This window comes from Oncorhynchus mykiss, chromosome 13 (genome assembly GCF_057628025.1).
Source record: "Oncorhynchus mykiss isolate SJ-2025 chromosome 13, ASM5762802v1, whole genome shotgun sequence".
Lineage (NCBI taxonomy): Eukaryota > Metazoa > Chordata > Actinopteri > Salmoniformes > Salmonidae > Oncorhynchus > Oncorhynchus mykiss.
Window position 1 is genome coordinate 7,129,237 of NC_143034.1, and position 15,904 is coordinate 7,145,140.

Consider the following 15,904-nt stretch of genomic DNA (forward strand, 5'->3'; position numbering starts at 1 on the left):
TGCAGTGGTCTGATACTCCTTCCATTTCAATATTATCGCTTGCACAGTGCTCCTTGGGATGTTTAAAGCTTGGGAAATCTTTTTGTATCCAAATCCGGCTTTAAACTTCTTCACAACAGTATCTCGGACCTGCCTGGTGTGTTCCTTGTTCTTCATGATGCTCTCTGCGCTTTTAACGGACCTCTGAGACTATCACAGTGCAGGTGCATTTATACGGAGACTTGATTACACACAGGTGGATTGTATTTATCATCATTAGTCATTTAGGTCAACATTGGATCATTCAGAGATCCTCACTGAACTTCTGGAGAGAGTTTGCTGCACTGAAAGTAAAGGGGCTGAATAATTTTGCACGCCCAATTTTTCAGTTTTTGATTTGTTAAAAAAGTTTGAAATATCCAATAAATGTCGTTCCACTTCATGATTGTGTCCCACTTGTTGTTGATTCTTCACAAAAAAATAGTTTTATATCTTTATGTTTGAAGCCTGAAATGTGGCAAAAGGTTGCAAAGTTCAAGGGGGCCGAATACTTTCGCAAGGCACTGTACATGATGTATTGTTACACCATGTAGGAGGAGTATAGACCTAGTCTGTTCATTATATACATCTACATGATGTATTGTTACACCATGTAGGAGCAGCATAGACCTAGTCTGTTCATTATATACATGATGTATTGTTACACCATGTAGGAGCAGTATAGACCTAGTCTGTTCATTATATACATCTACATGATGTATTGTTACACCATGTAGGAGCAGCATAGACCTAGTCTGTTCATTATATACATCTACATAATGTATTGTTACACCATGTAGGAGCAGTAGGCTGTTTACAAAGGCAGACCATTTCAGATATTTTTGGGGGACCTAACAAATCAGCTCTGAAAAATATCTAATTCTTAAAATATTACATGTGATTGATCAAAAGACCCAACATGAAAAATTAAATTAAATATTTCCTGAAACTGCATTACCCGTCCCACTCCAGTCAGCAGATGGCGATATGCGTTTTACAGGCGATGCTGCCGGCGCGTGACGTGGCATTAAACGTGGTGGACCTGACGCTTCTTCAACAGCTAATCAGCCACCTCGGTATCTTGCTAGCCGACATTGCCGAAACGTTGGAGCTCTTCAGACCTTTTCGGTGTATATTAGTCATTGTGTTTTAAACACACGTCTGTCGTATCTCCTAGTTAACCAATTCCACCACCCCGTATTTACATTGTTCGTTAGCTAACTTAGCACAAGGCTGGTGGCTTATGCTAACTAGCTAGCTAAAATCCCTGACCATGAGCTCACCAAGGTACTCCCCGCCTGCTAAAGAAGAGGACGTCTGCTGGACCGAGAAACAGGGTCTGTGGCTTAATATTGTCGTGAAAGAAGAGGAGGAAGAGAAGGATGTCACAGTGAAAGGCGATGAAGAAGCTTCCAGAGTGAAAGAGGACGAGACTGGAGATCTGATTAACACCAGTGAGTACTATTTTAAAAACAGGAGCAAAACCTTGTCAAACAACAACAAAATGGCCGCCATAACGCTTAAAAAGCAACAACATTTTAGTCATTTAGCAGAGGCTCTTATCCAGAACCACTGACAGGAGCAATTATGGTTAAGTGACTTGCTCAAGGGCACATCGACAGATGTTTCACCTAGTTGGCTCAGGGAATCGAACCAGCGACGTTTCAGTTACTGGCCCAAAGCTTGTTTTGGTAAACAGCTACGGGATGGGGGTTGGAGACGCCGGTATGTAACCATTCTCAAATAAATAAATAAAATTCCCCCCACCTTTATTTAACCATGTCAGCTAGTTGAGAACAAGTTCTCATTTACAACTGCGATCTGGCCAAGATAAAGCAAAGCAGTGCGACAGAAAACAACACGAAGTTACACGTGGAATAAACAAGCGTACAGTCAATAACACAATATAATAAAAAAATAAAAAAGTCTATGTACAGTGTGTGTAAATGGCATGAGGAGGTAAGGCAATAAATAGGCCATAGTAGCAAAGTAATTACAATTGAGCAGATTAACACTGGAGTGATAGATGAGCAGATGATGGTGTGTAAGTAGTGATACTGGTGTACAAAAGAGCAGCAAAGTAAATAAAAACAATATGGGGATGAGGTAGGTAGATTGGGGTTCCTCACCATCCATAAGATACATTTGTTTTAACCAGGTTTTCCAACTATACAGAGTTTGTTTACAAAAACTCATTAAACAAGATATCGGCCTAATCGAGGACTCCAATCAAGTTGTACAAACATCTCAAGGATGATCAATGGAAACAGGATGCACCGGAGCTCAATTCTGAGTCTCATAGCAAAGGGTCTGAATACTTATGTGCATAAGGTATTTCTGTGTTAGATTTAGTTTTTATTTTATTTTTAAAGCATAAAAATCTAAATACATTTTCACTTTGTCATTATGGATATTTAACCTTTATTTAACTAGGCAAGTCAGTTAAAAACAAATTCTTATTTACAATGACGGCCTAGGAACAGTGGGTTAACTGCCTTGTTCAGGGGCAGAAGGACAGATTTTTACCTTGTCAGTTCGGGGATTCGATCTAGCAACCTTTCGGATACTGGCACAATGCTCTAAACATTAGGGTACCTGCCGCCCCTGATTGATGGAAAAACATTAATTTAATTCATTTTAGAATAAGCCTGTAACATAACATAATGGGGAACAAGTCCAGATCTAAATACTTCCCGAATGCCCTGAATTATAAAGTTAATCTCTCAGAACATTAAGAAACATTTCCATTTAAAAACAACAAATAACATTCAAAGAATGTTCTTAAAATGTTATTTAAAAACATACATTCCGTTCTCAGGGTCAACACAACTTGTTCAGTGTTTTGGCCACGCCCACTAATCGGCCACACCTGATCTTAATGAGTGCTTGTTTCCTTGGAGATGGGGTCTGATTGGCTAGACTAAAAAAATGTTACAGCTTTGAATGAGTTTTAAAATAATAAAAAAATATATAAAACGTTGTGTTCTAGCTCCGCCCTGATGGCGCAGTGGACTAATTCTACGGGTTGAGAACAGGCGATCATAGGTTCAAATCTCACTAGAAAATAGATGTGACAGTTGCTTGCTATTGGGTGCGTTTTCCAACTATCTCCTGTCGATATATTTTAAAACGCGTAATGACATCACACCTAAAATAAAACACATTTTTTTTCGTAAAAACACAGTGTCCAATGAGAATGTAGAGGTTGAAGTGTTTCCAATACCCATTTAGGCTGTCGACAAATGTATTAATGAACAATTTGCCTGTCTGCCCTCCCAGCTATCGGTTTCATGTCTCAGGTAGCCGGTCTGCCCTCCCACCTCTCTGTTAGCCTGCGAAAGCCAGCATGAATAGAATGCAATAAAATATTTTGGGGGAAACATTAAGCAAGAAAGGCATTTAGCTATATTAGTGCACGTGACAATAAAAATGTGGAACTTGGCCATCTGCCCAAGATTATTGAACAACTTTATGGAAGCCCATTTTCACTAGAGTAGCTACTCTATATATATATAGGTCTGTGGACGACCCTTCAAATGAGTGTATTCGGCTATTTCAGCCACACCCGTTGCTGACAGGTGAATAAACTCGAGCACACAGCCATGCAATCTCCACACACACAAACATTGGCAGTATAATGACCTTACTGAAGAGCTTGGTGACTTTCAATGTGGCACTGTCATGGGATGCCACTTTTCCAACAAGTCAGTCGGTCAAATTTCTGCCCTGCTCTATAGCTGCCCCAGTCAACTGTCAGTGCTGTTATTATGAAGTGCGAAAAAAATCTAGGAGCAACAATGGCTCAGCTGCGAAGTGGTAGTCCACAAAAGGTCACAGAACAGGGCCGCTGAAGCGCGTAGTGTGTAAAAAATCATCTGTCCTCGGTTGCAAAGCTCACTACCCAGTTCCAAACTGCCTCTGGAAGAAATGTCAGCACAATAACTGTTCGTCGGGAGCTTCATGAAATTGGTTTCCATGGCCCAGCTGCCGCACACAAGCCTAAGATCACCATGCGCAATGCCAAGCGTTGGCTGGAGTGGTGTGAAGCTTGCTGGTACATTGGAAACGCATTCTCTGGAGTGATGAATCACGCTTCACCGTCTGGCAGTCTGATCGCTACCTGTCCCAATTCATAGTGCCAGCTGTAAAGTTTTTGGTGGAGGAGGAATAATGTTCTGGGGCTGTTTTTCATGGTTTGTACTAGGCCCCTTAGTTCCAGTGAAGGGGAATCTTAATTGCTACAGCATACAATGACATTCTAGATGACATTCTTTGCTTCCAAATTTGTGGCAACAGTTTTAGGGAAGGCCCTTTTCTGTTTCAACATGACAATGTCCCCGTGCACAAAGCGAGGTCTATACAGAAAGGGTTTGTCAAGATTGGTGTGGAAGAACTTGACTGGCCTGCACATAGCCCTGACCTCAACCCTATCGAACACCTTTTGGTTGAATTGGAACGCCGACTGCGAGCCAGGCCTAATCGCCCAACATCAGTCCTCACTAATGCTCTTGTGGCTGAACGGAAGCAAGTCCCCGCAGCAATGTTCCAACATCTAGTAGAACGCCTTCCCAGAATAGTGGAGGCTGTAATAGCATCACAGGGGGGACCAACTCCATATTAATGTCCATGATTTTGGTATTCATTACTTGATCATTTAGGGATCTGTATTTCTCCCCAAATGCATCATTTCAATAGATATCCTGACATGTGTAATAATTTCAATAGATATCCTGACATATGTAATCATTTCAATAGATATCCTGACATGTGTAATCATTTCAATAGATATCCTGACATGTGTAATCATTTCAATAGATATCCTGACATGTGTAATCATTTCAATAGATATCCTGACATGTGTAATCATTTCAATAGATATCCTGACATGTGTAATCATTTCAATAGATATCCTGACATGTGTAATCATTTCAATAGATATCCTGACATGACATAGCAGAAAAAGGGGGTAAAAACTCCATATTAATGGCCATGAGTTTGGAATTAGACGTTCGACAAGCAGGTGTCGACATACTTTTGGTCATGTAGTGTACCTTTTAAAAATATATATATTTTTTTGTAATGAAATTATTACATATTTAAAAAAAATAAAATAATAATAATTTAAAAAGGTACACTACATGACCAAAAGTAATGTAGTGTACCTTTTAAATTATTTTGCATGTTTTTAAAGTAGGGGTGTGGATCAGAAAACCAGTCAGTATCTGTTATGACCACCATTTGTCTCAAGCATGTCCTTTACATATGATCAGGCTGTTGATTGTGGAATGTTGCCCCACTCCTCTTCAATGCGAAGTTGCTGGATATTGGCAGGAACTGGAACACTGTCAATGTACATTCAAATTGCCGTTGATAAAATGCAATTGTTCGTTATCTGTATCTGACGCTTCCCCACTGCCACAACCCCACTGCCACCATGGGGCACTCTGTCCACAACGTTGACATCCGCAAACCGCTCGCTCACACGACGCCATACACGCTGTCTGCCATCTGCCTGGTACAGGTGAAACCCGGGATTCAAACATTGAGCACACTTCTCCAGTGGCCCACTGAAGTCTGTTACAACACCGAACTACAGTCAGGTCAAGACCCTGGTGAGGACGATGCACACACAGATGAGCTTCTCTGCGGCGGATTCTGACAGTTTGTGCAGAAATTGTAGTTTTTCCACAACCCAACAGTTTCAACAGCTGTCTGGGTGACTGGCCTCAGACGATCACGCTGGATGTGGAGATCCTGGGCTGGCTTGGTTACACATGGCCTGCGGTTGTAAGGCCGGTTGGTCACACTGCCATGTTTTCTAAAATGAAGTTGGAGACGGTTTATTGTAGAGATATTAACATTTAATTCTCTAACAGCTGTTATGGACTCTCTGCCCGTCATCATGACAATTGCAAGTTCCCTCAACTTGAGACATCTGTGGCATTGTGTTGTGTGACAAAACTGCACGTTTTAGAGTGAGCTTTTTATTGTCCCCAGCACAAGGCGCACCTCTGTAATGACCATGCTGTTTAATCAGCTTCTTGATATGCCACACCTGTCAGGTGGATGGATTATATTGCGTTTTTATATTTTTGTTCAAACAGCTTAAAGGCAAATGCGGCTACTTTTGCTGTTATTCTGGATACATTGTTTGATGTGACAGTGTTAGCAGGTGGATGGCTAGCTAGCAAGCAAGGGATAAGAGGGATGCCAGCCAGCATGGCAATTGGCAACGGGACCTTTTTAAAACAAACTACTGGGTTGCGTCCATAGATGGAGAACAAAAAGATTTCACGATTGGGGCGCATCTCTAGCAACCTAACTGCCATGGGTAGCAACCCTAGATTTTTTTGTCAGGACTATATCTCATGGAGGGAGGAAATGGTATGAAATAATTTATTTAAAATAACATTTAAGGAAAAATATATCAGTCGTTATTTGAATATGTTGCTAATATCATACCGCCAAGACATGCTAACCTCTCACCATTACAATAACAGGAGAGGTTAGCATTATATATATCATACCGCCAAGACATGCTAACCTCTCACCATTACAATAACAGGAGAGGTTAGCATTATATATATATATATCATACCGCCAAGACATGCTAACCTCTCACCATTACAATAACAGGAGAGGTTAGCATTATATATATATCATACCGCCAAGACATGCTAACCTCTCACCATTACAATAACAGGAGAGGTTAGCATTATATATATATCATACCGCCAAGACATGCTAACCTCTCACCATTACAATAACAGGAGAGGTTAGCATTATATATATCATACCGCCAAGACATGCTAACCTCTCACCATTACAATAACAGGAGAGGTTAGCATTATATATATATCATACCGCCAAGACATGCTAACCTCTCACCATTACAATAACAGGAGAGGTTAGCATTATATATATATCATACCGCCAAGACATGCTAACCTCTCACCATTACAATAACAGGAGAGGTTAGCATTATATATATATCATACCGCCAAGACATGCTAACCTCTCACCATTACAATAACAGGAGAGGTTAGCATTATATATATATATATCAACCCGTCGTTTAGAAGTGATAATGCCTTGGAAGCCAGTGTTTTGGAGGATATATTGGCACGGTTGGGTGGCCCGAGGCAGAACACCTGTGCTAAAATATATCCTCCAAACACCGGCTGCTCGGGTATTATCACTTAAATATCATACCCCCAAGACATGCTAACCTCTCACCATTACAATAACAGGAGAGGTTAGCATTATATATATATCATACCCCCAAGACATGCTAACCTCTCACCATTACAATAACAGGAGAGGTTAGCATTATATATATATCATACCGCCAAGACATGCTAACCTCTCACCATTACAATAACAGGAGAGGTTAGCATTATATATATATCATACCGCCAAGACATGCTAACCTCTCACCATTACAATAACAGGAGAGGTTAGCATTATATATATATATCAACCCGTCGTTTAGAAGTGATAATGCCTTGGAAGCCAGTGTTTTGGAGGATATATTGGCACGGTTGGGTGGCCCGAGGCAGAACACCTGTGCTAAAATATATCCTCCAAACACCGGCTGCTCGGGTATTATCACTTAAATATCATACCCCCAAGACATGCTAACCTCTCACCATTACAATAACAGGAGAGGTTAGCATTATATATATATCATACCCCCAAGACATGCTAACCTCTCACCATTACAATAACAGGAGAGGTTAGCATTATATACACTGCTCAGAAAAAATAAAGGGATCTCTTAAACAACACAATGTAACTCCAAGTCAATCACACTTCTGTGAAATCAAACTGTCCACTTAGGAAGCAACACTGATTGACAATAAATTTCACATGCTGTTGTGCAAAAGGAATAGACAACAGGTGGAAATTATAGGCAATTAGCAAGACACCCCCAATAAAGGAGGGGTTCTGCTGGTGGTAACCACAGACCACTTCTCAGTTCCTATGCTTCCTGGCTGATGTTTTGGTCACTTTTGAATGCTGGCGGTGCTTTCACTCTAGTGGTAGCATGAGACTGAGTCTACAACCCACACAAGTGGCTCAGGTAGTGCAGCTCATCCAGGATGGAACATCAATGCGAGCTGTGGCAAGAAGGTTTGCTGTGTCTGTCAGCGTAGTGTCCAGAGCATGGAGGAGCTACCAGGAGACAGGCCAGTACATCAGGAGATGTGGAGGAGGCCGTAGGAGGGCAACAACCCAGCAGCAGGACCGCTACCTCCGCATTTGTGCAAGGAGGAGCAGGAGGAGCACTGCCAGAGCCCTGCAAAATGACTTCCAGCAGGCCACAAATGTGCATGTGTCTGCTCAAACGGTCAGAAACGGCCCGACGTCCGCAGGTAGGGGTTGTGCTTACAGCCCAACACCGTGCAGGACGTTTGGCATTTGCCAGAGAACACCAAGATTGGCAAATTCGCCACTGGCGCCCTGTGCTCTTCACAGATGAAAGCAGGTTCACACTGAGCACATGTGACAGACGTGACAGAGTCTGGAGACGCCGTGGAGAACGTTCTGCTGCCTGCAACATCCTCCAGCATGACCGGTTTGGCAGTGGGTCAGTCATGGTGTGGGGTGGCATTTCTTTGGGGGGCCGCACAGCCCTCCATGTGCTCGCCAGAGGTAGCCTGATGAGTAGCCTACCGAAATGAGATCCTCAGACCCCTTGTGAAACCATATCCTGGTGTGGTTGGCCCTGGGTTCCAATGCAAGACAATGCTAGACCTCATGTGGCTGGAGTGTGTCAGCAGTTCCTGCAAGAGGAAGGCATTGATGCTATGGACTGGCCCGCCCGTTCTCCAGACCTGAATCCAATTGAGCACATCTGGGACATCATGTCTCGCTCCATCCACCAACGCCACGTTGCACCACAGACTGTCCAGGAGTTGGCGGATGCTTTAGTCCAGGTCTAGGAGGAGATCCCTCAGGAGACCATCCGCCACCTCATCAGGAGCATGCCCAGGCGTTGTAGGGAGGTCATACAGGCACGTGGAGGCCACACACACTACTGAGCCTCATTTTGACTTGTTTTAAGGACATTACATCAAAGTTGGATCAGCCTGTAGTTGGATCAGCCTGTAGTGTGGTTTTCCACTTTCATTTTGAGTGTCTCTCCAAATCCAGACCTCCATGGGTTGATACATTTGATTTCCATTGATAATTTGTGTGTGATTTTGTTGTCAGCACATTCAACTATGTAAAGAAAAAAGTATTTAATAAGAATATTTCATTCATTCAGATCTAGGATGTGTTATTTTAGTGTTCCCTTCATTTTTTTGAGCAGTGTATATATATATACTATTGTGGAGGACTTAATTCTTCCTGCTGCCACGCGTATATGGCTGGGACAATGCTGGGGGAAAAGGCCCAAAAAACTATACAGACAATGCCTCCATCAAACAACACTGTTTCACAATGCATCAGTGACATGGCAGGAGATATTTTGAAACAAATACTGCTTCGCATACAACCCAGTGAATTCTATGCTTTACAGCGGGATGAGTTAACAGACCTGGCACAGCACCTGGTGTATGTTCGTTACGTTTATGGGGGTCAATTAAGGAAGACATCCTCTTCTGCAAACTACTGGAAACCAGGACAGCAGGAGAGGATATTTTAAAAGTACTGGACAGCTTTGTGACATCAAATGGACTTTGGTGGTCAATATGTTGGTATCTGTACTGATGGATCAAAAGCCATGACAGGGAGACATAGTGGAGTGGTAACGCTCGTGCAAACAGTTGCTCCCGACGCCACTTGGGTACACAGCAGCATCCACCGAGAGGCTTTTGCTGCCAAGGGAATGCCTGACCGCTTGAAAGACATTTTGGACATTACCGTGAAAATGGTTAACTTTGTTAAAACAAGGCTATGCAATGATATGGGCGGCAACCATGTACCGCTGGTTATCAACAGGGCAAAGTTTATTTTTTTAATTGGGGGACGAGCTTAAAGTTCTTTCCTGACCATAATATTCACTTGTCTGACTGCTTGCATGATGATGAGTTTCTCACATGACTGGCCTATCTGGGTGATATATTTTCTCGCCTGAATGATCTGAGTCTAGGATTACAGGGACTCTCCGCAACTATATTCAATGTGCGGGACGAAATTGAGGCTTTGATTTAAGAAGTTGGAGCTCTCCTCTGTCTGCATTAACAAGGACAACACACAGGTCTTTCCGTCATTGTATGATTATTGTTTTTGTCCGTAAGCTTGAGTTCATTTGCACACAATGTCAGATGTTACATAGCGAAGCACCTGAGGTGAGTTACGCAGGTACTTTCCCAAAACGGACGACGCAAACAACTGGATTCGTTTTCATGCCCTGCCTCCAGTCCACTTACCGATATCTGAATGAAGGAGCCTCATCGAAATTGCAACAAGCGGTTCTGTGAAAATTTAATTTAATCAGAAGCCACTGCCAGATTTCTGGATTGGGCTGCGCTCCGAGTATCCTGCCTTGGCAAACCGCACTGTTAAGACACTGATGCCCTTTGCAACCACGTACCTATGTGAGAGTGGATTCTCGGCCCTCACGAGCATGAGAACTAAATACAGGCACAGACTGTGTGTGGAAAATGATTTTAAGACGGACTCTCTCCAATACAACACAACATTGCAGAGTTATGTGCATCCTTTCAAGCACAGCCTTCTCATTAATCTGTGGTGAGTTACTCACAATTTTCGATGAACAAATAAAGTTTTCTATGTGAGATGGCTAAATAAAGTACAACCTTATTGATTATTATTATTTGTGCCCCGGTACTATAACAGCTCTTTTGTCACTTCCCACGAGCCGGGTTGCGACAAACTCATTCTTATGTTTAATAAATGTATTGTATAGTGTGTGTGTGTGGCAGGCTTACAATGATTTGAGAGTTTGAAAAACATTTGAGACTGCGCTGACCCTGGTGCTAAGAGGAGGATTCGCAGCTAGAGGTCGAATGTTTTTGAAGGGGTATGAGACTATAAAACATTTAGGAACCACGGATGTAGAGGTTTCTTTCAGGTCTCTCTGTTTAACCAAATATTCTGTTTTGTCTTCAGCAGGTGAAAGACCAGACTCTCTCAGAGGGAAAAGTCCTTCAGGGGAACCAGACCCACAGAAGACCAAACCAGCAAGACCACACCACTGCTCCCAGTGTGGAAAGTGTTTTAGACACTCGGGGAACCTGAAAACGCATGAGATGATACATACAGGAGAGAAGCCATATCAATGCTCCCAGTGTGGAAAGGGTTTTAGACTCTCAGGGCATCTAAAAGTGCATGAAAGAACACACACTGGAGAGAAGCCATATCTATGCTCCCAGTGTGGAAAGGGTTTTGGACACTCAGGCAATCTAAAACTGCATGAAAGAACACACACTGGGAAGAAGCCATATCTATGCTCCCAGTGTGGAAAAGAATTTTTCTCATCTGGGGACCTGAAAAAACATGAGAGAACGCACTTAGTAGAGAGGCCTTTCCAATGTGACCAATGTGGAAAGAGATTTATTCAGTCAGCGCATCTGAGAGATCACGAGAGAATACACCCAGGAGAACAACCATTCCAATGCTCCTTGTGTGGGAAAAGTTTTACCCATTCATGGAACCTGAAAATGCATGAGATGACTCACACAGGAGGGAAGCCTTTCAGCTGCTCCCAGTGTGGAAAAAGTTTTAGCCAGTTAGGGACCTTGAAAACGCATGAAATGACACACACATGAGAAGGAGAGAAGCCTTTCCACTGCTCCCAGTGCGGAGAGGTTTACTTGGTTAGGTAATCTGAAAACGCATGAGAGAACACACACAGGGGAGAAGCCCTACCACTGCTCAGACTGTGGAAATAGATTTACCCAGCTAGGCTACCTGAAATCGCATGAGTGGACACACACTGTGGAAAAGTTTTACCTAGTTAGGGAACTTAAAAATGCATGAGATGACACACAACAGGAGAGATGCCTTTCCACTGCTCCCAGTGTGGAAAGTGTTTTTAGAAATGCAGGGAACCTGAAAGTGCATGAAAGAGGACACTATGGAGAGAAGCCTTTCCACTGCTCCCAGTGTGGAAATACATTTTCCCTGTCAGAGGACCTGAAGTCACATGACAGAATACAGGCGCTGTGTTCTGACTTTATATCTTTGACTTCAGATATTGTGTTTTGGTTTTATGCCACATCATATCCACGTATACGAAAGCTTTTACTCAAAAACAGGGTTGCTTTTGTTTTTCTTTAAGACGTGAATGATAACATCTCAAATCAAAATATATATTTTTAAATGTGTATTGATTTATGAAGTATAGATTTGAATATTGGTATTTAAAAACGTAAATTATTATATAGATGAAGTAGAATGTTCATTTCTAGATTCTAACCTTGAGACCTATTGGATATGATTTGGATATGACTAAAGACATTTGATTGGATGCATGATTTGGATATTGCAAAGTGTAAATGATTAGATCAGGATTCAAAACTGGTGGAGAAGCAACAATAGTATCAATAGGTAAGTATACCAGTTTCATTTGAGTACCAGGATGTTGACAGAGGGGTTTTTGGGGGGCTGGCTATGTGTGGGTCTTGGATGGTTGGTGGCCTGGCGTTTGGGACCTTGGGCCTGAGGTTGCTGGTTTGGGTCCCTGATTCGACTGGGTGCGAGATCTGTCAATTTGCCCCATGGCGTGGCGCTTGACCCTAGTTACTGTTGTGGGTTGCTTTGGATGGGATTGGCTGCTAGATGACTGAATGCAATGTCAATATTGAGTGGCTTCGCTGCAGGTAGATTTGTATGATTTTTTTTTTCAAATTCAATAAAATAAAAAAATGTAACATGCATTTCTTACATTTCATATGTTTGTCATTCAGCAGATGCTTATCAAATCACATTTTATTGGTCACATACACATATTTAGCAGATGTTATTGTGGGTGTAGCAAAATGCTTGTGTTTCTAGCTCCAACAGTGCAGTAATATCTAACAGTCGTATCTAACAATCCACATCAATACACATATCTATAAGAATGGAATATATACATATTTGGACTAGCAATGTCAGAGTGGCTGGCATTTACTAAATACAGTAGAATAGAATACAGTATATACATATGAGATGAGTAACGCAGCATGTAAACATTATTCAAGTGGCCAGTGATTCCATGTCTATGTAGATAGGGCAGCAACCTCTAAGGTGCAGGGTTGAGTATCTGGGTGGTATCCGGCTAGTGACGGCTATTAAACAGTCTGATGGCCTTGAGATAGAAGCTGTTTTAGAAGTCTCTCGGTTCCAGCTTTGATGCATCTGTACTGACATCGACATTCTGGATGATAGCGGGGTGAACAGGCAGTGGCTCGGGTGGTTGATGATATTTTTGGCCTTCCTGTGACATCGGGTGCTGTAGGTGTCCTGGAGGGCAGGCAATGTTCCCCCTGTGATGCGTTGGGTAGACCATACCACGCTCTAGAGAGCTCTGTGGTTGCGGGCAGTGCAGTTGCCGTACCAGGCGGTGCTACAGACAGGATGCTCTCGATGGTGCATCTGTAAAAGTTTGAGGGTCTTAGGGGTCATGCCGAATTTCTTCAGCCTCCTGAGATTGAAGAGGCGCTGCTGTGCCTTCACCACGCTGTGTTTTGTTGACGTTGAGGGAGAAGTTATTTTCCTGGCACCACTCTGCCAGGGCCCTCACTTCCTCCCTGTAGGCTGTCTCGTCATTGTTGGGAATCAGGCCTACTACTGTTGTGTTGTCTGCAAACTTGATGATTTGAGTTAGAGGTGAGCATGGCCACGCAGTCATGGGTGAACAGGAGGGGGCTGAGCACACACCCTTGTGGGGCCCCTGTGTTGAGGTTCAGCGGTGGTGTTGTTTCCTACCTTCACCACCTGGGCGCGGCCTGTCAGGAAGTCCAGGACCTAGTTACACAGGGCGGGGTTCAGACCCAGGGCCTCGAGCTTAGTGATGAGCTTGGAGGGTACTATGGTGTTGAATGCCGAGCTGTAGCCAATGAACAGCGTTCTGACGGAGGTATTCCTTTTGTCCGGACGAGATAAGGCAGTGTGATGGCGACTGCATCGTCTGTGGATCTATTGGGGCGGTATCCAGATCGACTTACAGTACTGAGTGCATACATTTTTGTACTGGTCCCCCGTGGGAATCAAACTCACAAACCCGGACGTTGCAAGCACCACGATCTACCAACTGAGCCCCATGAAACCATTGATTCTAACCTTGAAACCTTTTTCATTTTGTCATTGAGTTAATTTGTGTACTAGTCCATCAAGTTAAGAGTATAAAAATGAAATGACATTGTTCTGATGACATTGATAAGATGTTGACATGAAAAACATTGACCACCACATGAATGTTCACATCAGCATTATTCCACCATGTCAGAGAACTCGGGTGCTGATTGTAAAAAGGATTTGATTAATGATTAATTAATATTTGTATCTGAAAAAAATACATTCAATATTTTATGTATTCACCTGGAATTTGAAAAAAGCCTTCCAGGTGAAAAGCAATCCAGGTGAAGCTGGTTGAGAGAATGCAAAGAGTGTGCAAAGCTGTCATCAAGGAAAAAGGTGGCTACTTGGAAAAATCTCAAATATATTTTGATTTGATGAACACTTTATTTTGGTTACTACATGATTCCATATGTGTTATTTCATAGTTTTGATGTCTTCACAATTATTCTACAATGTAGAAAATAGTAGAAAATAAAGAAAAACCCTTGAATGAGTAGGTGTGTCCAAACTTTTGACTTGTACATATTATCTCAATCACCTCAACTACCTGGTACCTCAGCACATTGACCCGGTACCAGTACTCCATGTATATAGCCTCGTTACTACCTGGTACCTCAGCACATTGACCTGGTACCAATACTCCTTGTCTATAGCCTCGTTACTACCTGGTACCTCAGCACATTGACCCGGTACTCCTTGTCTATAGCCTCGTTACTACCTGGTACCTCAGCACATTGTACCAGTACTCCTTGTCTATAGCCTCGTTACTACCTGGTACCTCAGCACATTGTACCGGAACCTGAAAGAACATGAGAGGACACACACGGGAGAGAAGCCTTGCAACTGCTCTGAGTGTGGAAAGGATTTTACCCAGTCAGGGAACAAGAAAGACCATGAAAAAAAAACACATTCAGCGGAGAAGCCTTTCCAATGCTCCCAGTGTGGCAAGAGTTTTACCCAGGTTGGGAGCATGAAACAACATGAGAGAGCACACACAGGAGAGAAGCCTTACCACTGAGAGTGTGTTTTTGTTCATGCCACATTGTACAGAATGTAATCAAAAATACAGTTTGTTATTTTTTAAATATTTTAAAACAAATTGAATATGTTGGTTTAAAGCTACAGTGTAACTTTATGGGCGACCAAATTCACATAGAAATATGAGTTATGGATCTTACGTTCTCGTCAAAAGCGAGTCGAAAAAGCGGTATATCTGTTCTGTGTGCGCTACTTCTTTGCTTCCTGTGCTGAAGTTTTTTGTTTCTTTTCACTGTCGGGTTTTGAACACCAGTTTCAAACATCTGAAAATACAATATTTTTGGTTATGGAAGATGTATGTAACAGCGGTGTTTTGATGGTACAATGATTCTCTACACCAGGGGTACTCCACTACTATTTCAGAAGGTCCAGTGGCACTAATCTCCTCGGTGGCCAAAGGGTCCGGATGGATATGGTCCTTTATCGGGCGCTGTGGTACAGCGAAGTAACAAACACATTCCTCTACGACTTAGGAAACGTGTTGTTCAATAAAATGTTACATTAAATACATCAAATGAGACTAAGAACCATGAATGAATTGCACATCTTTGTCTCCCTGCGTTTGCACGAGAAGATTGGGGAAGTGGACAAT

General features: G+C 42.5%; 1 protein-coding gene across 1 annotated transcript; it reads left to right on the forward strand.

The window, feature by feature from the left end:
- The first annotated feature begins 1,088 nt into the window (after nucleotides 1–1,088).
- On the forward strand, nucleotides 1,089–14,768 carry LOC110487329 (uncharacterized). Its single transcript, XM_036948586.2, has 2 exons — nucleotides 1,089–1,472; nucleotides 11,101–14,768. The coding sequence occupies exons 1-2, from the start codon at nucleotides 1,292–1,294 to the stop codon at nucleotides 11,757–11,759; spliced, it is 840 nt and encodes a 279-aa protein (XP_036804481.2). The 5' UTR covers nucleotides 1,089–1,291; the 3' UTR covers nucleotides 11,760–14,768.
- Nucleotides 14,769–15,904: the final 1,136 nt, after the last annotated feature.

Coding starts and splice junctions, on each gene's coding strand:
- LOC110487329 (XM_036948586.2), top strand. CDS start 1,292: ATGAGCTCACCAAGGTACTCCCCGCCTGCTAAAGAAGAGGACGTCTGC. Junction 1,473..11,100: donor TGGAGATCTGATTAACACCA/GTGAGTACTATT, acceptor TTTTGTCTTCAG/CAGGTGAAAGACCAGACTCT.